Consider the following 18635-nt stretch of genomic DNA (forward strand, 5'->3'; position numbering starts at 1 on the left):
TTTCAAACACATTAATACAAAAACAGAAATAAAACATACAGCCTAAATCAAATGTGTAAGATTGAAACAAATGTATAATAATAATGTAATATTATATTGGAAAGCATTTAACTCTCCTCTTGCTATGAAATAAACAAAGTACTGTAGTAATCAACTATTACTAATGTATAGTAGTACGTAGAATCGAAGGAGTACTGTAGCAAAACATTATTAATGACAATTGATTAATTAAAACAAGTGTTACCCTTAATAAGATGTTTTAAATAGATTAGAATAGAATATTATCGCTATTGTCATCATGCAAAGTATAACAACATTTATTTGGCCTCTCACTGCAGTTATACAAATAGACACAAATACATTAATAAATAAAAGCAGCAATGCAATACAATTATATTTCAATGTGTATATTTACATAGTGCCAACAGATGCTAGAAAAATATCCATACATAATTGTGGTTGCAGTCTTTGAGGAGTGGAGTCCTGTGTGTGTGTGTGTGTGTGTGTGTGTGTGTGTGTGTGTGTGTGTGTGTGTGTGTGTGTGTGTGTGTGTGTGTGTGTGTGTGTGTGTGTGCGTGTGTGTGTGCGTGCGTGCGTGTGTGTGTGTGCGTGCGTGCGTGCGTGTATGTGTATGCAGGGCCAGCCCTAGACTTTTGGGGGCCCTAAGCAAGCTTTGGCTTGGGGCCCCCCTCACTCTAGCGCGTTCTCACTACACACAACAGGGAACCAACTTTTGTCTTATGATGTTAGCATAAGCACACATATTGTATAAATAAGCATGTAAACACCATGGACCTAACCTGGGGGGTCTTCACCTCCTCTGGGGGGTCCGGGGGCATGCTCCCCCAGGAAGATTTTTTTTTTAAATATTGAAGTTAAAAGCATCTATCTGGTGCACTTTGAGAGGAAAATTAAGAGATCTATGGATTAATCTCTCAACACCCATATGAAACAGAACTGTAAACAGATTTTTCTGTATGGATATTTTACAAATCACTTAAACTGTATTCTTGTTTTGTCATATAGTATTTCATAACTGTTTTTCATTTGGTCTCTCTGGCTGTCCATCTCATAATGTTCACATAGAAACTAGCTGTCAATAGGAATATCATTCAGAAGAATTATAATTTCTTGCAAAAATCTGTCACAAAAAGAGGTATCACATATAAATTCAGGTGTTGTTATGGCAACGTCAGTGGCCAAACAGCCACATTTACTGCTGCAAATACGTTCAAACATGCTGTTGACATGTAAAGCAGTGGCAACTATGCCACCATTTCAGCTGACTTTTTCTCAGAAATACTGTCACATAACATATATTTCAGTGCTAGGTTGATGCTTAGCTAAGCTAACTATGAAACACTTTAACTGACAGCACTCCGGATCAACTGTGTACTGTAAGGTAGCTTCTAGCTTCATGTCGAACAGTAAGTCAACATTTCCCAGAGAGCTTTCTTTGAAATTACCAGGTAACGCTAAAAAACATTACATTTAGATTGTATGACAAAGTGTTTATTTAAGATATCTGGCTAGCTATAGCTACTTGCTAACGGTTTAACTTACCCCCGCGATTCAAAGTAACGTCAACGTAGCTGTAATGTATGCTTTGCTTACATGTTTGCATAACTTGGAAGTTTACTGACATTTACATACCTTGTCTACCTGGCTCAAGTGGTGGCTCTGGGGTTGTTGTGTGAGCCACCACTCGAGAATTGGCGTAAATGTTTTCTTATGTCCATCTTCAAAAACTCTGAGTCTGACTGACAGTTTGTTTTAAATATTGTCACAGCTCACAGGATAGGTACCTGTCAGCCAATAAAACAGATGTTTATTTCCATTCAACTCTCTGGTTGGTCTGGTATCTTGCCTCTGTTGCATTCACTGAACACGGGAAATTACATTCCTGTCGTCCTCTCTTGTGTCATGATGAGGTTCAGTTTTAAGCACGGTTAATGTATTATATTATTGACTCAATAATATAATACATGCCTTTGAGAGTAGACAATCTAGGCATATTAACACAATTAATTAAACATACTTATCACGGCGAAGGTGTACTGAGATTTTATTTATTTTTTGCTAGGGGGTCCCTTAGTGGCTGCGGGGCCCTAAGTGGCCGCTTATGTCGCTTAATGGGTCGGGCCGGCTCTGTGTGTATGTGTCTGTGTCTGTGTGTGCTCAGTTAGCTAACAACAAACCGAGTTACAGACTACAGTTTAACCACCTTTATATAAACGGTTGGGAAACGTTACATTATTTAATAAAAACGAGATTGATTTACTTTTGATAAGTTGCCTTTTTGTTGGGCAACAGTTCCGTGATAATATTCCATAGATGCTGCAGATACTAGGGGTGGGCGGATCGATACCAAAATATCGATACTTCCGATATTACGTTACGTTTCAAAATATCGATATTTTAATACTTTTTTTTCCGTCTCCTTTACTCGTCAATTTCTTCAAAAAAACTATGTGCAGAGTGCAGACGAACATATGCACTCTTTTCTTCTCTCTCCACTGCTGTCCTCCTCACCTGGAGGCTCGCGCTCGCGCAGCGCGCTCCCTGCCTGAACGCCGATTATAAAGCTGACTGACAGCAGCCAGCAGGGCAGGACAGCAGCAGCCAGCGACTCGCGAGTGCAACACACACACGCGCACGATGGAGGAGAAAGAGGAGCGTTGTGTGGAGCAATTTCACAACTGGCAATTCAAACTTAGCGAACTGTGATGTGTGCAAGAAGACAGTTCGCTATTCTGGCCACTTTGTATTGTTATTTTTCATGTTTGCATTTTAAATTTGCAAAAGTAAAACGTTTATTTGTCTATAAAAACTGTCCTGTCTTTATTCATGAAAATGAATTCAGATTTAGTCTATTTATCATGATTTCAGCTCAAAAATTATGTCATAGCTCTCCCCTATATGAAAGTACATAAGACGCTTTTCATTTAAAAAAGTATCGGTATCGGGGATACTGGCCCTGAAATACTTGGTATCGGATCGAACCCAGATTTTGTGGTATCGCCCACCCCTAGCAGATACTAATAGCTGCTGCTCTGTCTCTCCCTCTCTGGGTCTCCTCTCTTCTAACCGAAGGGGGAAACAGCGCAACTCAACAGAAAACAAATTATTCCTAATTTCCAACAATGTGTTAATTCTACTTTACTCCATTATAAAATCTGAGTACTTCTACTTTTACTCAAGTACAAGATCTGAGTACTTCTACTTTTACCTTAGTACTTCTACTTTTACCTTATAAGCATATCTGAGTACTTCTACTTTTACTTTAGAAGCAGATCTGAGTACTTCTACTTTTACTTTAGAAGCAGATCTGAGTACTTCTACTTGTACTTTAGAAGCAGATCTGAGTACTTCTACTTTTACTTTAGAAGCAGATCTGAGTACTTCTACTTGTACTTTAGAAGCAGATCTGAGTACTTCTACTTGTACTTTAGAAGCAGATCTGAGTACTTCTACTTTTACTTTAGAAGCAGATCTGAGTACTTCTACTTTTACTTTAGAAGCAGATCTGAGTACTTCTACTTGTACTTTAGAAGCAGATCTGAGTACTTCTACCTCCTCAGTTTCAATGAAATTACTGTAAAAGTGAAATTTCCGACGCGTCCCTGAAGGCGTCCCTTTAAGGTGGAGTTTCACGGTGCTGCAGCGGCTCGTCGGAATTTCAGTCCAAAAAAACTGAACAACCGGAGACTTTCTGACCCCATTGATCCCCCGGTGACCCCCGGTGATGCCCCGGTGATGCCCCGCTGATCCGGCTGGTGCTCCGCTGTTCGGTAATTCCTCTTGTTCAGCCTCAGTTTGTAAATGCTGCTGTTTAGCTGTGCTTTAAAAGTATGCTTACATTATGATGCACGCTTTTTGGATTAATTAAGACACGATGTCTAACTATCTATCATATTTTTCACGCACAGCCTGCCGGGTATATGATTTTAACTTTGGTTGTTAGCCTTTATTGGAGAAGAAGTTGTGTTTGCAGCGTTCTTCTTAGACATCCGTGCTTTGCACCTTGCAGCCATTTTGGTGCGTTCAAGTTGCATCGGGTGAAAACCGTCAAATGAAAATCAGAAATTGCCAAGTAGCAGAGGTGGAGGAAGTACTCAGATCTTGTACTTGAATAAAAGTAGAAGCACTCAGATCTTGTACTTGAGTAAGCAGAAGTACTCACTTAATTAAACATTAATTAATTAACGCTGACAGGTATTTTATGGCGCATTAACAGTTTGAATTATTAATATGATTATATTGAAAGTTCGTATACACAGAGTGCCGAAGTCCCTCCCCTTCCGGTGGACCTCCATGGGACCTTATTTCGAAAAAATGATGTATTGAAGTCAATGGAGAGAGAAAGATTATCTTTCGATCCCGTTTGAATTGTGCCAAGAATTACACATATGATGTTTGTCAATTTAAAAGCTAATTTTGCAAGTCAAAAAAAAAAAATGTGTCGTAAAACTGTGAAGTAACACATTTGTTTGTGTGAAACGCTCAATGAACTACATCTCTGACTCGCAGAACAACACACGTCACCAAGATGGCCGTCACTACTGTCTTGCTAAACAAGGGATCGACTACCCTCACTATCACCACAATGAAACACGTCCAGAAGAATGTCATGCAAAGCTGCCTGCCTGCCTTCCTTTGATTCTCTCTGAACTGCCTGGTCTTTTTAATGTTTAATGTCAACCATTTGTAAAGATAGCATGAAGTAGAAAAGATAGGCGATCGCCGATGCTAGCGTTAGCATTTCTCCCCTGGGCTTAAATTGTGTATTATAGAATGATCACACCGGTGACAGTACTCTTCAAAGGGTTCACGAAATATGATTACTACTCTTATTATTTAACATTTTGGGTTACTTAATGTTACTTCATATTAAGGCTAATAAAAATGACAAGGCTGTAATGCTAACAAACGTGCTAGCTACTAGCTAGATAGCTAACTGGATCCAGCCACTCCTGGTCCATCAGACGGGAAGCGAAAGAACGAGCAAGACCCATTGCTGGTATGATAACAACCTGGTACTAAGCACACAGGCATCTTGTTAAAGTTATCTTATCTTAGCCAGAGCCATATAGACAGATTCTATCTATATGGCGCTGATCTTAGCTATCTCTTAGTGGAGGAAAACAGTTATGACATCACTTATGCGAGTCTGGGATTTGTAGTCTTTCTAGTTTCATATTTTTCATAGTCTTATATTTCAACAGTTTTACGACAAACTGTGACTTTTTTGACATGGAAATTATTTTTTAAGATTGACAAACATCATATGTGTAATTCATGGCACAATTCAAACGGGATAGAAAGATACGTTTTCTCTCCATTGACTTCAATACATTGTTTTTCCGAAATAAGGTCCCATGGACCGGAAGTAGATGGGCGTGACTTCGCCACTCTATACAGTAGGGGTGCAACAACTAATCGACTTAATCGATTAAAATTGATTACCAAATTAGTTGGCAACTAATTCAGTCGTCGATTCGTTGGTGACGTCAACACATGTGTTCTACACCCCGTTAAGCTCCAACATTATCGCTCTTTTTTATCGGTACAGGAGACATTTAAAACATATGTCACAGGGCTCTACATTATAAATGGCCCGCTGGCCCGGAAGCACTATTTAGACACCCCGGGCCAGCATAACGTACTTTCCACTTGCCCGCTAGGGCCACTAAAAATATTGCTTTAAAGAAAAAATGGTCCTATGGTATTGGTATTTTGACTAGCAATTGTGTTAAATTGTTTCGTTTATTAACGCTACAACATAGCGTTCCGTGAGTCGGTTGTCGTTGTTGGGTGAAAACCAAACAGCTGTTTGCTGCGGAGCGCAGCGCGACACCTAACCATTCGCCAAAATGTTTTTAATACCAGCGGTAACCGGCGAAGCATCGGGAAAAAAACAATCTTCAAATAAAAGAAATCACCGGAGGAGTTAAAGGAGAGTGACAGGTAGCATGAGAAGAAGAGGAAGAGAAAGTTTCAGCCAGCTTGATCGATGGAGTTGGCTTCTAGTGGTGCAGTGACGCGTCCTAAAACCCTTTAATAATCTATCGATTAGATTTATGATTCGAAAATTATAAAAGTAGGGTAGACATGTGGAGATTAGCTGGCCGAACAAAACGTGCATTTATCAAACAGGTTTGTTTTCTACAGACCTTATTTCCAGCTATTTTCCAAAACCCTGTGGAGAAATCCCATTGCTATTTGTCGAGGGAACCAGCAGCTTACTTCCTGGTTTTAGGACGCGTCACTGCACCTCTCAATATGATGCCAATATAAACAAGGTCTTCTGTCGGCTCTGTACATCAATGCCGACCTATGCTGACAAGTAAGTGAAGAGTAGACAATATAAAGGTATTGGCGAAATGTCCCAGCAGTTTAGGATAATGAAGGTCTAATCTAATCTATAGCCATTACATGTCTAACTCCTAATAATAGGAAGGCAGAAAGCGCATTATACAAATAATAATACTCATAATAATAGCAGACATTTTTAAACAATGACCACAATATCATTATTTTAATAAACCAAATATGAACAATTGAGGAAAATGAGGAAGAACTGATGATTCAAATGTTGTAGTACAAGTAGTAATGTAGTTAGTGCATAAATTACTATTGCAACAAATGTGTTCATTTTATTCATTATTAGTCGATTTTTTTTTTGGTGGACGAATGCTCCGGGCCAGTGGTTACAATGGGGGGGCCAGTGATAACACAATTCTACCGGCCCGGAGGGCCAGTGGCATTTTACCCTTAATGTCTACCCCTGTGTCATATGTATTATTGCTACATAAACATTATATCGCAGTCTTAGTGTCACCAACTTCGTTTCTAATGCAATATGACTCAGTGTTTCCCCTACCATTGTCTTGGCGGGGCGCTGCGCCCTGCCAAAGGAGCGCCGCGCCCTGCCTGAAATTCAAGGTGTTTTTATTTTTGTTTTTTATTTAAAACAAATATATATATATAGCACCAAATTTCAACTGAAGTAATCTATCTACGGTCACTTTTCACATTGAACATGTGCACTTTTATTAAATAAACTAAACGCCATGTTATTTATCCAATGTGTTCATGTTTGAGTGTCCACTGATTTGCGTATTGACATTCTCCCTCCGCTCTGTTTCTGAAGGGCGGGGCTCACACACACACACGAATGCACACACTCACGCTCACAATCAGAGACAAGAGGCGAGGAAAGGAGGAGAATAACAAAGTGTAAAAAAGTCAAACAAATCTGCTTTATTGCCCCGAGCTCTGCTGTCTGCCCGTTTATGTCCCCCCCCAAGTTTCAAATTCGTTTATTATTATTTTTTAACCGCAAGCCGTTATCGTCACGGGAGAAGGACACACACAGCCTGCCCAGGTGGACGCGCGCGAACGCGACAACGAAGGTAGCGTGCCCATTCTAAAAATAGCTCACAGATGGAGCAGCTACCGCGGTTTTGAACTACAGTATTGAGATGTGAGTTGGTTTATTCAGTAAATTAGCTCAGGATATTTGGATGTTCTGTCTAAACCTGTTGATGTGAGGCAAATGCAGGACTTGCTAGCTTAATGCTACCGGCATTTAGCGGCAGTGACTCAACAAATTGCCTCTAAAAATGTATCGTCAGCAATGTATGACAAGCAGACTGCTCGTTTAATGTTAGACTCACACCAATAGCTCAATATGATCATAACACAGAGGCGCGGGAAGGTATTTTGAGTGGGGGTGCTGAGGTGCTGGACTCCAGTGAACACTATTACGGGCACTATAGAGCACGCACAAAAAAACTCCCCACACGCAAACACACAGTAAACCCGCGACTGTTACAATGAAGGCTCGATAATCAGCTCACGGCATATAGGCAGGGGTAAAGTGCTATTTTTTTACTAGTGGGGAGCGGACCTCACCTTCTCTAGGGGGGTCCGGGGGGATGCTCCCCCGGGAAGATTTTTTTTAAATATTGAAGTTAAAAGCATCAATCTGGTGCACTTTGAGAGCAACATTAAGAGATCTATGGATACATCTCTCAACACCCAGATGAAACACAACTGTAAGCAGATGTTCTTTTTCTTTATGGATATTTTACAAATCACTCCCCTTTCAAACTGTATTCTTGTTTTACTGCCATATAGTATTTCATAATTGTTTTTCCTTTATTCTCTTATTTTTTTTATAACTATAATGATCATATGAAGGTGTGCCGCGGAAATAATCTTTTGAATAATTTTTGACCAAACCGTTTGAGACCCATTGAGATAACTTAGACTAAAGTTAACTATCTAAACACTCAGAGAGTCCTTTAGCTCACCTGAGCCTCTCAGTCTGAGAGGAGAGCTCTCCTCCAGCTTGTTGTGGAACAAACAGCTCCGTATGTCCGTTAGTGCAGCTAGCTAACCAGATGCTAACAACACGGTCCCTGCTGCTGGCACCGGTCCCTCTCTCTCTCTCCCTCTCTCACACACACTAAATGCGCTATTTCCGCACACACACAGAGCCGCGAGCTTGAATGACACAAGCACACTTTTATTTCCATCCAACTCTCTGATTGGTCTGGTGTCTTGCCTCTGTTGCATTCACTGAACACGGGAAATTACAGCCCTGCCGTCCTTTCTAGTGTCTTGATGAGGTTCACGTAAAGCACGGTTAATGTATTATATTATTGAGGTAGAATTGTCCGGGGCTACAGAAAAAACATTCGGGGCAGGCCAAAATATCATTTTACCAACAATGTGGAATTTATTGGCTACATATTACACAGATTATGCACAGCGGGAGCAGCAATAACCGTCAAATAATAATTCAGACAGGGGAGCTCCGCACCCCCTGCCTGCCGCTAGGGGGTGCTGCAGCGCCCTCAGCATCCCCCCTCCCGTGCCCATGTATAACACGATTGCTTTCATATCAGAGATCAGATGAGATGGAGCGGCCTCCAGTGTAACACTGTACTGTATTACTTTTTAATGTACAAATACTTTGTTACTGTACGATATCAATAACAATAATCCACAGCTCCTCTCTGCTCCAGAGGATAACAAAAATGTGGGCGCGCCGACATTTTTTTTCAAGCAGCACCCTGCCAAGGCAGTAAACCCAGGGGAAACACTGTGACTACAAAATGCGTCTATAATGTAATTTTGATCTTCCCAATTCAGACGAGAGATCTCTCCCCCGCCTGCTTGCGAGGGGGCGGGGCAGTCTACACACACACGCAGCTGCTACATGCATGCAACACACACACGGACGGAGGAGATGGCGGAGAGAACGCGCTCCGAGGTGTGGTTAAACTTTTGCCGTCTCGATGTGGACGATGCTCGTTACCAAAAGTGCAATAAGTGTTTAGCATGTAAGGGCGGTAACACGAGCAATTTGTCTAAACATTTAGCAAAAGTGCAGCACATTCAGACGGAGAAAGGCACCGGGTTCGACTGTCTTTCTAGCAGCTCTGTAGCCCCGTCCACCAGTAACGTTTCCACGTCAGGTGTTATGTATGCTAGCAGCAACACACGGAGTTAACTCAGTTATAAAAACATACGTTAATGATTAGAGGTAACTGAGTTACTCTTTATTTTGTTAAAGTTTCAGCTATTCTGTTTACAGTTCTGTCATCACATTATTTAATATGATTTGTTAAAACATTGTTGTTTCTTTTGATCTGAAATATTATGCATTTAATTAAAATAAAAAGCAATGTTAATTTTGTTCACAATTTGTTTAGTTAGTTTCCCTTATTTATTGTCAAAAGAACCGTTAATACTATCGTTAAAAGGACCGGATCGATAAGCAGTATCGATATAAGTGGTAGTACAGTTAAAACCTTAACGATCCGAATAATCGATTAACCGTTTCATTAATCGATAGATTAATCGATTATCAAACTAGTCGTTTGTTGCAGCCCTACTATACAGACAAACCACAGGATGGGCGTCATCACAATACGTTAATGCCCTGGCACAAAGCTTTGGTTTTATATTTGATTTGATGACATTAATGAATGTTGAAATTGAGATTTACAATACATATTTTAACTGCTGCTGTGCAAAGGGAACACTCCTGTTAAAAAGCATTGTGAATCGTTTCCCTGCACTAAAATAAATGTATGTCTGACAAACCAAAGACACATTACATTGCATTTAGCTGATGCTTTTATCCAAAGCGACCTACCTAGTACATTCGACCAGGAAGATACAACCTTGAAGAAAACAGAATCATATACAGTGGGACAAAAAGGTATTTAGTCAGCCACCAATTGAGCAAGTTCTCCCACTTAAAAAAGATGAGAGAGGCCTGTAATTGTCATCCTAAGTATACCTCAACTATGAGAGACAACATGAGAAAAAAAAATCCAGAAAATCACATTGTCTGATTTTTAAAGAATTTATTTGCAAATGATGGAAAATAAGTATTTGGTCAATAACAAAAGTTCATCTCAATACTTAGTTATATACCCTTTGTTGGCAATGACAGAGGTGAAACGCTTTCTGTAAGTCTTCACAAGGTTTTCACTGTTGCTGGTATTTTGGCCCATTCCTCCATGCAGATCTCCTCTAGAGCAGTGATGTTTTGGGGCTGTCGCTGGGCAACACGGACTTTCAACTCCCTCCAAAGATGTTCTATGGGGTTGAGATCTGGACACTGGCTAGGCCACTCCAGGACCTTGAAATGCTTCTTACGAAGCCACTCCTTCGTTGCCCGGGCGGTGTGTTTGGGATCATTGTCATGCTGAAAGACCCAGTCACGTTTCATCTTCAATGCCCTTGCTGATGGAAGGAGGTTGTCACTCAAAATCTCACGATACATGGCCCCATTCATTCTTTCCTTTACACGGATCAGTGGTCCTGGTCCCTTTAAAGAAAAACAGCCCCAAAGCATGATGTCCCCCCCCCCCCCATGTTTCACAGTAGGTGTTCTTTGGATGCAACTCAGCATTCTTTCTCCTCCAAACACGTCGAGTTGAGTTTTTACCAAAAAGTTATATTTTGGTTTCATCTGACCATATGACATTCTCCCAATCCTCTTCTGGATCATCTAAATGCTCTCTAGCAAACTTCAGACGGGCCTGGACATGTACTGGCTTAAGCAGGGGGACACGTCTGGCACTGCAGGATTTGAGTCCCTGGCGGCGTAGTGTGTTACTGATGGTAGCCTTTGTTACTTTGGTCCCAGCTCTCTGCAGGTCATGGACTAGGTCCCCCCGTGTGGTTCTGGGATCTTTGCTCATCGTTCTTGTTTCTCATTTTGACCCCACGGGGTGAGATCTTGCGTGGAGCCCCAGATGGAGGGAGATTATCAGTGGTCTTGTATGTCTTCCATTTTCTAATAATTGCTCCCACAGTTGATTTCTTCACACCAAGCTGCTTACCTATTGCAGATTCAGTCTTCCCGGCCTGGTGCAGGTCTACCATTTAGTTTCTGGTGTCCTTTGACAGCTCTTTGGTCTTGGCCATAGTGGAGTTTGGAGTGTGACGGTTTGAGGTTGTGGACAGGTGTCTTTTATACTGATAATGAGTTCAAACCGGTGCCATTAATACAGTTAACAAGTGGAGGACAGAGGAGGCTCTTAAAGAAGAAGTTACAGGTCTGTGAGAGCCAGAAATCTTGTTTGTTTGTAGGTGACCAAATACTTATTTTACAGAGGAATTTACCAATTAATTCCTTAAAAATCAGACAATGTGATTTCCTGGATTCGTTCCCCCCATTCTGTCTCTCATAGTTGAAGTGTACCTAGGATGAAAATTACAGGCCTCTTAACTTTTTAAGTGGGAGGACTTGCACAATTGGTGGCTGACTAAATACTTTTTTGCCCCACTGTAAGTACATCAGGTTTCATAGAGCTAAAACATTTCAAGTGCTGCTCAACTGGCTTTAGATAAGCCAGTCCTTTGTTAGTATATAAGTGCTTTGTTAGTAATTCTATCTCTCGAAGTGGAGTCCAAAGAGATGAGTTTTCAGTCTGAAGAAGATGTGTAAGCTTTCTGCTGTCCTGATTTCAATGGGGAGCTCATTCCACCATTTTGGATCCAGGATAGCAAACCCACGTGTTTTTGCTGATGGGAACTTGGGTCCCCCTCGCAGTGCGGGTGCAGCGAGCTGTTTGGCTGATGCAGAGCGGAGTGCACGTGCTGGGGTGTAAGGTTTAACCATGTCCTGGATGTAGGAAGGGCCAGATCCATTCACAGCATGGTACGCAAGTACCAGAGTCTTGAAGTGGATTCTAGCAGTTACTGGAAGCCAGTGAAGGGAGCGGAGGAGCGGCGTGGTGTGGGAACATTTAGGAAGGTTGAAGACCAGACGAGCCGCTGCATTCTGGATGAGCTGCAGAGGTCGGATGGCACATGCAGGTAGACCAGCCAGGAGGGAGTTGCAGTAGTCTAGGCGTGAGATGACGAGAGCCTGGACCAGAACCTGCGTGGCTTTCTGGGTCAGCTGGGGACGTATCCTCCTGATGTTGTAAAGAGTGTATCTGCAGCAGCGGGTTGTAGCAGAGATGTTTGCAGTGAAGGACAGTTTGTTATCTAGGGTCACACCCAGATTCCTTGCAGTCTGAGTCGGGGAAACAACAGAGGTGCCGATGTTGATTGTTAGGTCAGGAGTGGGACAATCTTCTCCCGGAAGGAAAAGCAGTTCAGTCTTGTCAAGGTTGAGCTTGAGGTGATGAGCAGACATCCACTGCAGTGTTAATTTTGGCAGCTGTTTTGGATTTAGTCTTAGTCTTTAGACGAAAATGGTTATTAGTTTTAGTCACATTTGAGTCATTCCTATCCTTGTAGTTGTAGTCTAGATTTAGTCGACGAAAACTCAAAACGTGTTAGTCTAGTTTTAGTCTACGAAAACTCAAAACGTTTTAGTCAACTTTTAGTCGATGAAAAATTACATTTTAGTCAACTTTTAGTCAAAATGTGTGTCTATACTCTCTGAACGCTCCGTCCCAGGCAGATCTCTGTGTCCGCTGCCGCTGCAGCATGTCTGTTAGGCCCCGCCCCCCGCACACAGAGAGACACAGGGAGATCGCTCTTCTGGAGTGAAGAGAGCGGAAATAATGATATTGCAAGTTAGAAACGTAAGATGCATTTTGACAGACATGATGGACACTTGAGGGAAAATATGCTGCATTTTGAATGTCCGATAGTCCACCGTTAACACCTTAGTCTCATCTCGTCAACGAAAACTAAATATACATTTCGTCATAGTTTTCATTATCAAGAATCTATTTTTAGCTCGTCATCGTCTCGTCTTAGTCATGTAAAAAAGGTTGTTGACGAAAATTTTTCGTCATAGTTTTCGTTGACGAAATTAACACTGATCCACTGAGAGATGTCCGCTAGACAAGCAGAGATGCGTGCGACGACCTGGGTCTCTGAGCGGGGACAGGACAGAATTAGTTGGGTGTCATCAGCGTAGCAGACACAAGTGAGACCCTTAAAATTAGCAGAAAACTGCCCCTTTTAGCTTTTTTGCAGTGGGACCATTTTCTTAAACATCTTGGTAGAAAAAAAGCTGTTGTGACGTCTAGGATAATCACAGCCTCATGAAACTTCACAAGCATAAACTACAGACTGGTGGCTTTCATAGGATGCGTGGCTTTCATATAGTCGCATTAAGGGGGTTTCTGACCATTTTAATCACCGAAAAATGCAATTATGATTGAAATCGCCCCCTGTCAAAAGTTGCGATGGTGTACTACTTAAGCTCAAGGTCATGGTGTCTTCATTTATTTTTTTCGAGAGGTTTTGACAATTCTTCATAATTTATTGGGTCTTTAAAAATTCAAAAATTGCCTGAACAATTTATCAAACGTTATGAAAATGATTATCTACCATAATGTTCGAAGCCTTTATGCGCTTGTAAAATCTTTCGAATGGATCCATGTTTCTTAGAGATTTACAATTTTAAATGTTTTAAACTTTGTTGAGTTGCATCTTAAATTAATATTAATATTTCCAACTCTTACATGATTTATACCCCTTTTATGTGGCATATACTATTTACTCTTTTATATCCTCTATCAACTGCCCTTCTAAAAACAGAATAGTAAGGTGTAAAAGGTTTTTGGTTTTCAAAGTCTCTGTTAACTAACTCTGACTTTGTTTTCTGTCCCACAGACTGCAAAGCGCAGCAGACGATGCTCTAAAACACCAAAGAAGTGTCTTGTTTCTTCTGCAAAGACCCAAGTTCTCAGGATGTTGTTCAGGAAACAAAAAGAGGATTTACATTTTGGTTTTTGATGTCAGCATGGAGAACATCGATGAATACATCTGGCAGCGCCGCATCCACCACGGGGTTCGGCAGCAGAGCGGCACCGTCCCATTCCCAGAATCAGTGAAGGTTGGTTTGGACTTCAATGCAGCGTTGGAAAGGAAGGAAAAGTTGGATCCGAGGCTGCTCACAAACGCTGTGATGCTGGAGCTTTGCGCATTTGCAAAAACTGTGACTCAGTCCGAGATGTATTTCTTATTGGAAATGCTGGACTTCAACTTTGACCTCGGCGTAGACTTGGACAATGATCAGCAGTACTACGAGTACGGGAGGCGTGCTCATACTAAAATAAAGAAAGTGAAGAATCAAATCAGGATGAAAACTGATCAAAGAAATAAAGATAAATTCTCGCTACCAGACTTAAGCTTTTTAGTCAGGATCACTGCAAAGGAGCAGCCCGGACGCTACTACCCTAAAAGAAACAAAATGGTTGATACTTCGGTACTTACTGATGGCAGCAGGAAGACAGCAGAACCTCAGAAGACGGAGATCAGTGAAGTCACGTCAATGATGAAGAGACCAGGAGAACTACGAGTCAAGGCTAGATCTTACCCTTATTGTGAAGACCTCGGTGTGTCTCTGTTTGTACGACCAGAAGACGCGCCCAAAGAAAAACTCGACCCAAATTCACTAACCAACGGTGTGGTGCTTGAACTGCTCGACTTTTTGCGAGTTCTTTGCGGAACGCACAACGGGATAGTTCACGACTTGATTAAGACAAACTTTGGCACAAAGTTGGATACAAATCTTTTCAGTTTGAATATCAAACTGTTGGGGAGGAAGAACGCATGGTTCAGAATCAAGGATAGCGAGGCTTTCCGAAAGGAGACTTATGAAATCAAGACATTGGAGCCGAAGCGAAGGAAACGAAAATCCCCAGATTACCATAACTTGGAAGAGCTTGTGGTAAGTAAGCGAAGGAAAACGCTGAGACTTGACAATGTTAACGCTGATGTTTGTCCGGATAGTGACCTGTCTTACCGGTGCCCGGTTGTCTGTGGTATGGAAATGCAGTTGGAATCGGAGGCAGCATCGGAACAAATGGTGTCTGATGGTTGTTCATCAGAAGCCATTTTTTCTCTGGATGTAAAGCAGGAAGAAGAGGACGTTTTTGTCTCTCAAGTGAAGCGTCCGACTTATAACTTCAACCCTGTTTTGCCTAAGATTCTTCCAAAACACACAACTCTAAAAGCAGTCTCAGATCTGTATATTAAAGAAGAAAGCGAGGACACAAAAGTTAAAACTCACAAACAAAAGCTGTGGATGAGGAGGGCTCCTCGCTCAAAACAAATCCTGAAGTCTAGCAGAGTAAATGACAAGTTTGCCCGCAGCAGAGAGATAGGTTTAGACTTTAACGTGGGCTTGTGTAACAAGAAGAGCCTGGATCTACAACTATTCACCAACAACACGTTGTGGGAGGTTTATAAATTCAGTACAATGATGTCAAAGACTGTACGCGGTTTCTTATTGGAAGTTCTGGACATGAACTTTAACCTGGTCATCCTAGATTATTATTACGAGTGCAACCTTTTAAGTTATCTGCTGTCTAAAGAGAAGTTCCTACAGAACCACCCTGACAGGCAGAACACTGAGTTTCTAAACAGTCTCTTTCAGTTCCTGGAAGTTTACAACATGGTTGATGTGACCAGCGTCATTCAAACTGGACCAGAAGTTGAGAGGCTGCAGGAGACTAGCTTGGATTCGAACCGGCTGGAAGATATGGATCCATATCCGTTTTCTAAACAGTTAGGCCTCAACCTTTGGTCCACAGACGCACGCCCGGCAGGCCAGAAGATGGATTTGGCGGCCCTAACCAACGGAGTCGTGATTGAAATATTCATGTTTGTCAGAGAGTTGTGTAGCTCGCCCAACAGGATAGTCTACGACGTTCTGGAGCACAACTTTGATGTTGATCTGCACAGTCGAGAAACCATGGCGGCGCAGGTGATCCAGAGATGGTTCAGCAGACAGAAAAAAATAAGCTTCACGTCAAAGTGTTCAGTTACCTGGAAGAATCACCTTGTCCCATTGAGTGGCCATGCAGAGCCAGAACCAGAACCAGAACCAGAACCAGAACCAGAACCAGAGCCAGAGTCAGAATCAGAGTCAGAGCCAGAGCCAGAGCCAGAGCCAGAGCCAGAGCCAGAGCCAGAGCCAGAGCCACCAATATCCAACCACCAGGAGGGTCTGGATTCAGAAGATGTGAAGCCAAAAAGGGAGGATTTAAATGGAGGTGTTGAGAAAAATGTCCTCAGCTATCGCATCTGTGAAGAAATAGGGTTAGACCTAAACATCCCATCGCAACGAGGACCCAAAACAAAACTTGGCTTGCATTTGCTGACGAGAGGAGTCCTCTTTGAGATGCACCAGTATGTGAGACAAAACTGCAACCGGTATGTTCCTGCTCTGTACGAGATTCTGGAGTACAACTTCGACCTGAGCTCGCAGAACCATCGGAAAGTAGAGTTCGCCTGGTCCATCGCCTCTCAGGTCATCGCAATAGCGGGTAAACACGGCCGAAAGGGAGACTATCTGAACAAAGTGATCGAGTTGCCTGTTGAAATCACAGAATCTTCGCAGTCCGTCTGCAAAGAAGAGCCCAAAGACGAATTCATCGAAGTAGACCTAAACGATGACAATGACATTGTGTTTGTCCGAGAACTGATGCCTGTAGACATAGACGTGATGATAGATTAACATCGCTGCTCCTGTAGTGATCAGATTGGTATTATGAGTCATTAGCCTTCTGAAATTCAAGACGATACTACCACATAACACAAAGAAAATCAGCACATATTGACAATCAAGACATTTGCTTGGAATCATTGCAGGAAATAATACTTAAATGTTAATCCTGTCGCCAAGGCCATTGTTAGGAAAGGTTAAATAATCAATCATTCAAAATGTTGTAGTTTCTTCCACGCCCCGTGCTTCACCCCTCTACCAAAATACAACCAACACAAAACAGTTTATAACCTTAATGAAGGTTTGGTTCATTGCTAAGCTACAGTATTCGGTTGCATTGCTTTAAGATAGCTGTTTCTTTTCATAATAACATGAAAACTGAATGTATTGTATATAAACGTGTTTTTTCTCAACCTTCATTACATTAATGTTAAATATGATGGATGTGGCTTCATTCAAACAAATAACATCTGGTAATATAAAACAAAAACAGCTGGTTGAACTTTAATTACAATTACCGTTTAGTTGTAATATACACGTCTTCTGTTTCTGGAACCATTTTAAGATATATATTAGTGATTTAACTGTTACTGACCAGGAGTTACGGCCACATCTGACTAAGTTTAAGTGGATTAAAACATATTTTCCTGTCTTGGATGTACGGTTTTATTTTATTATGTTCTGTGGTCAGTAATTAAAGTGTCTTTATTGTTTATAATGTCGGTGTCAGATGTATTTGAGCTTGAATACAGTATGTTAAAATGTTGTATGTAAAACGCTTATAAACCTAATTTTGAGAGCATCAAGTCAATCGTTTTTAACTTTATGCAACATCTGATCTTAGCGGATATTTTGCAGATTGTTTTGCAACTTAAAAAATATCTTACACATTAAATGTATTGTCATTGGAAATATATTTTACATTATGTTATCAGTCATACATTTATTTATGATTAAAGAAACATTTAAATTATCAAAGAAACATTAATTTAGTGAAAAAGCAATTTTATTAAATAAAAGTTTGGGTTTTCTAGGAATTTTTCTACATACATTACAAGCTTTACAATAAATATAAAAATATAAAAAATAGTACAGTATATCCAAATTAAAACGTGTAACAATATTTCTAAAAATATTGCTTTTATTGCTGGAAAGTACTGACAAAGATTTAAAAATATTTCCAAACTTTATGGGGCTGTGAAAATCAACAGGATGTTATAAAGGGCCCATGTCATGCTTCTCCGGTTATTACCTGTCCCCTTGTGTGTTATGAAGGTTGTTCTGCATGTAAACGGTCTGCAGAGCCACAAACCCTCAAAGTACACCCTGTAGGGAGTAAAACTCTAACACAGAAAGACCTGTCTATGCTGCCCCAGAACGCCTCGTTGCACACTTCTCATTTTCGATTGTTTGCTTCCTGGGTTCTGTGATGTGTGAACACCCAAATCAACAACAAATGGCCGGATTGGCCCTAATGGACCAATCCGCGGAGCCCCTCGTACACCAGGACCCCTTAGCTAACTAACAGGGAGTCCCATTGACTTGCATAGAGCTCCCTGAACGCTGGTAATAGACAAGTTGGGAAGGTGGAGAAACGCTCTCCGCAGACCCATTCTCTCAGCGTTAGAAACCTTTTTCTGACTCAATATCAAGCCACACTTATTGTTTTTACTTCGGCTGTGAGTGT

The 18635-nt window shown here is 41.3% G+C and overlaps 2 protein-coding genes across 4 annotated transcripts in view; one reads left to right on the plus strand and one right to left on the minus strand.

The window, feature by feature from the left end:
* Positions 1-3653: 3653 nt before the first annotated feature.
* LOC307019050 (uncharacterized protein) lies at positions 3654-17750 on the plus strand. Of its 3 annotated transcripts, none has more exons than XR_013802571.1 (2): positions 3654-3791; positions 9163-9341. XR_013802571.1 is itself a non-coding variant. In XM_079649667.1 (2 exons), exon 2 carries the CDS (start codon positions 14240-14242, stop codon positions 16958-16960), a length of 2721 nt encoding a protein of 906 aa, XP_079505793.1. In that variant the 5' UTR covers positions 3654-3791; positions 14110-14239; the 3' UTR covers positions 16961-17750. The 3 variants fall into 3 exon arrangements, 2 of the variants coding, with proteins under 2 accessions (XP_079505793.1, XP_079505794.1); XM_079649667.1 differs by lacking the exon at positions 9163-9341 and adding an exon at positions 14110-17750; XM_079649668.1 differs by lacking the exons at positions 3654-3791; positions 9163-9341 and adding exons at positions 7252-7486; positions 14110-17750.
* LOC307019049 (uncharacterized protein) overlaps positions 11004-18635 on the minus strand; it is a 189984-nt gene continuing 182352 nt past the window's right edge. Inside the window, exon 2 of the mRNA XM_079649666.1 lies at positions 11004-11191. The gene's annotated coding sequence lies outside the window, so the exon portion shown is untranslated. The remainder of the gene's footprint in view (positions 11192-18635) is intronic.

This window comes from Notothenia rossii, assembly GCF_949606895.1.
Source record: "Notothenia rossii genome assembly, chromosome: 9".
In the NCBI taxonomy this organism is placed as follows: domain Eukaryota; kingdom Metazoa; phylum Chordata; class Actinopteri; order Perciformes; family Nototheniidae; genus Notothenia; species Notothenia rossii.

Bases quoted from the DNA above. Each gene is read 5' to 3' on its own strand.
- LOC307019050 (XM_079649667.1), top strand. From the start codon at position 14,240: ATGGAGAACATCGATGAATACATCTGGCAGCGCCGCATCCACCACGGG.